The sequence below is a fragment of the Mycothermus thermophilus genome, assembly GCF_041956435.1.
Source record: "Mycothermus thermophilus strain CBS 625.91 unplaced genomic scaffold VTJ04scaffold_3, whole genome shotgun sequence".
Taxonomy (NCBI): domain Eukaryota; kingdom Fungi; phylum Ascomycota; class Sordariomycetes; order Sordariales; family Chaetomiaceae; genus Mycothermus; species Mycothermus thermophilus.
In genome coordinates this window covers 895628-898621 of record NW_027191429.1, presented here as the reverse complement: position 1 = coordinate 898621, position 2994 = coordinate 895628, and the positions used below count along the sequence as shown (strand labels likewise).

The 2994-nt window shown below is 50.6% G+C and overlaps 1 protein-coding gene across 1 annotated transcript, besides 2 other annotated features; it reads right to left on the bottom strand.

The window, feature by feature from the left end:
• Window positions 1–483: 483 nt before the first annotated feature.
• Window positions 484–525: a sequence feature (Short protein (VTJ04DRAFT_4428, KAL2120401.1) was converted to a misc_feature.).
• A 71-nt stretch (window positions 526–596) lies between these two features.
• Window positions 597–623: a sequence feature (Short protein (VTJ04DRAFT_4428, KAL2120401.1) was converted to a misc_feature.).
• A 568-nt stretch (window positions 624–1191) lies between these two features.
• VTJ04DRAFT_4427 (uncharacterized protein) lies at window positions 1192–1458 on the bottom strand (the record flags this gene model as incomplete). The annotated part of the gene is made up of 1 exon (XM_069362435.1): window positions 1192–1458. One exon carries the CDS (start codon window positions 1456–1458, stop codon window positions 1192–1194), a length of 267 nt encoding a protein of 88 aa, XP_069219382.1.
• Between the last annotated feature and the right edge of the window lie 1536 nt (window positions 1459–2994).

The window sequence follows — 2994 nt, the reverse complement described above, 5'->3', positions numbered from 1 at the left end:
AAACAATGAAAAAAAAAAAAAAAAAAAAAAAAAAAAAAAAACAAGAAACTCCCCAGACACCGAGCATTTCGATTGAGAATTGGACTCGGGTACTGAACTGATTCCCAATGTCGAACTCTGATTCTCTCCAACAAAAGATCATCCATCATCGATTGCAACACACAGATGCCTTCCCCTGAGTGCACAGACAAGCAACCATCTACTCGCCAAGGCATCGGCCCAGAACAAGTCGTATTCTCCCAGAAAGCTGCTCGCTGGCTCCAACTGTCCTAGCCCAATGTTACACGGTGCTAACGTGGGGGACCGCGTTCGGTTGCCAAACTGTCTTTCTGATCTCCTGTCTGCCTCTCCTTCGACACGCTGGTCAACACAAGGCTGAGGTCATCAGCCGTCCGCTGTGCTCAGGGTTGCTCAGGGGATTCGGGGCACAGGGCAGCGCACCGCACCACACCGCCGCAGTGTTGCGGGGCTCAGTCCTCAGTCTCAGCACTTGTCGACGCGTGTCCTGATCCAAAGGCGGGGTGCCTGCGCAATGCTAGGTAAAGCAAAAACTGTGGTTGCATCCGAAGAGCCGGAGAGCAGAGGCGACAATATACTCCGAACGGCGGGTATGAACGCGACATTGTCGGCACCAAGGCATTGGAGTCTTGCTGTCTGTCGGCAAAGACAGGAAGAATTGTTTCTCGCGGTGGTTTCGAAACGGCGGACCTACACTATAGCCGAGAAACGGAGTGACGTAGTGCTCCGTTACGTTGGGCCACCGTCGCCCAAACACTCCAAACAACGGGACGGTGTCTCGCTGTGCGCTGAGAAACAACCAACCGCGCCTTGCTGTTGTTGTTCACTATCAACAAATGTTGGTTGAAAATCGCCTCAACGCAACCGGTGAGATGCGGCACAGTTACCCAAATCTCACCGCGCCCAGCGTGGAAAAAGCAGCGCCCCAGGACCTCCAATCCTTCCCCGACTGTTGCTGTTACATTGCAACGGCTGGACGCCAGCGACTGAGAGGACCAACAGCAAAGACACTCGCAGGCATAAGCCCTCGAGGCAGAAGAGGAACACGTACTAGTAATAGCACAGGCTCAGTCCTGCCAGCTGCAACAACGACAACAACATGAACCATTGCAAGACACCACGGACGAAAAAAAAAAAAAAGAGGACATCCAGCCAGCCACTTACATGGCAAACCTACATGCATAGACTCTGTAGTTCTGGCCACAGCAGCTTGTCTCCCACCCTCACCAGGCCACGCAAGCCACCCAGCCCTACGATCGGATGACGCGACAGCAACATCGGCTGGATCCTATTACCTATCGATCCCAGGACCAAGACTGCGGTGCCGCAAGCAACGGGCGGTGTCCGGCAAGTAGGATTTCCGCTGCCGCGCCGCTGTTGCTTCCGCCTCTTTCTTGCTGTGCCATCTCGGTCGGTTCCGAACAGAAAAATGGTTCCCATTGTTGGGCTCCTCCAGACGTGTTTTGATAGTTAATGAGATTGGGTAGGGAAGTAGTTCTGCCGCAGAACTCATTTTCCAACCAACACAACATCTCCCAACAGTGCATGAAATGTACAGTACATGCCATACTCAAGCGGCAAGATATTGTCGACTGTGGGACACTGTCTCTACGGATCCCTAGAGGTTTGCTTGTCGACCGCTGAGGTCGGAATGTATCGTTCGTCATCATGTACTGTACGACCAACAACCCCTTCAACGATCCGTCATTCCAACCCACCATCTTCCTGGCTAGACCAACAGAAATTACCGGGAAAAAACATGTTGAATGAGGTATGAGTTTGCATGACCTGGTGTTGGCAATGAACAAAATACACATCCGATGGGTAATAGGTCACTAGTCTCATCCCATCTAAGTAGTCATGTTGCCTCCCTCGACACTGCTCCATCTTCTCGAGTCGATCTCGAGACCACATAGTTATCGGTCATCCCGAGACGAGGTTCTTTGTACATAATTACCAGTTGGTTACCCCGTACTCCGTGAATAGTCTGAGACCCTAGACTCGTCGGGATGAGCAGCGCGGTGCAACTCAGGTACCCGGAGCTTGTGCTCAAGCTCACATGCACCGTTTGTCCCGTACTATACTTCCACAATCCATGAACGAAATGACGGAAGATCATAGAAAGACGCCAGGGCGGTTAAGTTGCCCTGAAGTAACTTAGGCAGTCGGTCGGCAATAGGATCTTCCGATCTTGAAGTTGTGGCTACGGAGGAGTGTGCTAAGTATAGTGAGTGACTCCATCGTCGTGTCCGCTTCGTGTGGTGCTTGCCCCTGACTAATGTCAACAACACCAAAGTCACGCCGACGCTTTCAACATCCACATCTTAGCATTTCCAGTTATAACAGCCTTCGTGAAACAAAACGCCAGACAAACATTTGAACCCATTGCCATAAGTAATTAGCTCCATCAAACCATATCTAAGTATGCAAGTCCGTCGGTCGATCATCGATCGCACGGTCCTCATGAAGCCATCGAGAAACCCCACCTCACCCCTTTTTTGCACTTGCACTTACACAACTATATCCATCCCCCCTTCCCTTTCCTCGATGTCATCATCAAAGTTTCTCCAGATGTCAAGGCGACGGACTGTTCAATTAGTTACTAAAACTAATTCAGTGGGTAAGTCGGCGGAGTGCTCATAAACATGAAGTACGTCATGAGAATCTTCTAGCTCTTCTCTAGCTCGGCATCCACATACACACTTACTCCACCGCGGGCTTCTCCGAACTCAATCGAGTCTTCGGGATTACCCCCGTACTTACTTAGTGCTAGTATGGTTGTATGGACAACAACAAAAACATCGGTGACATGAAAAGTGTACCTAACTAGAATGACACATGACACCATCGATCGAACCCGAGTCAATGACTCACTTGTGCGGACCCGCTAGTTAGTTAGCTACCGATAGAGTTTGTTGCGGTGAAGTAATGTCATGATGGAGATGAAAAGAGAGAGAGAGAGAGAGGAGGGAGGGA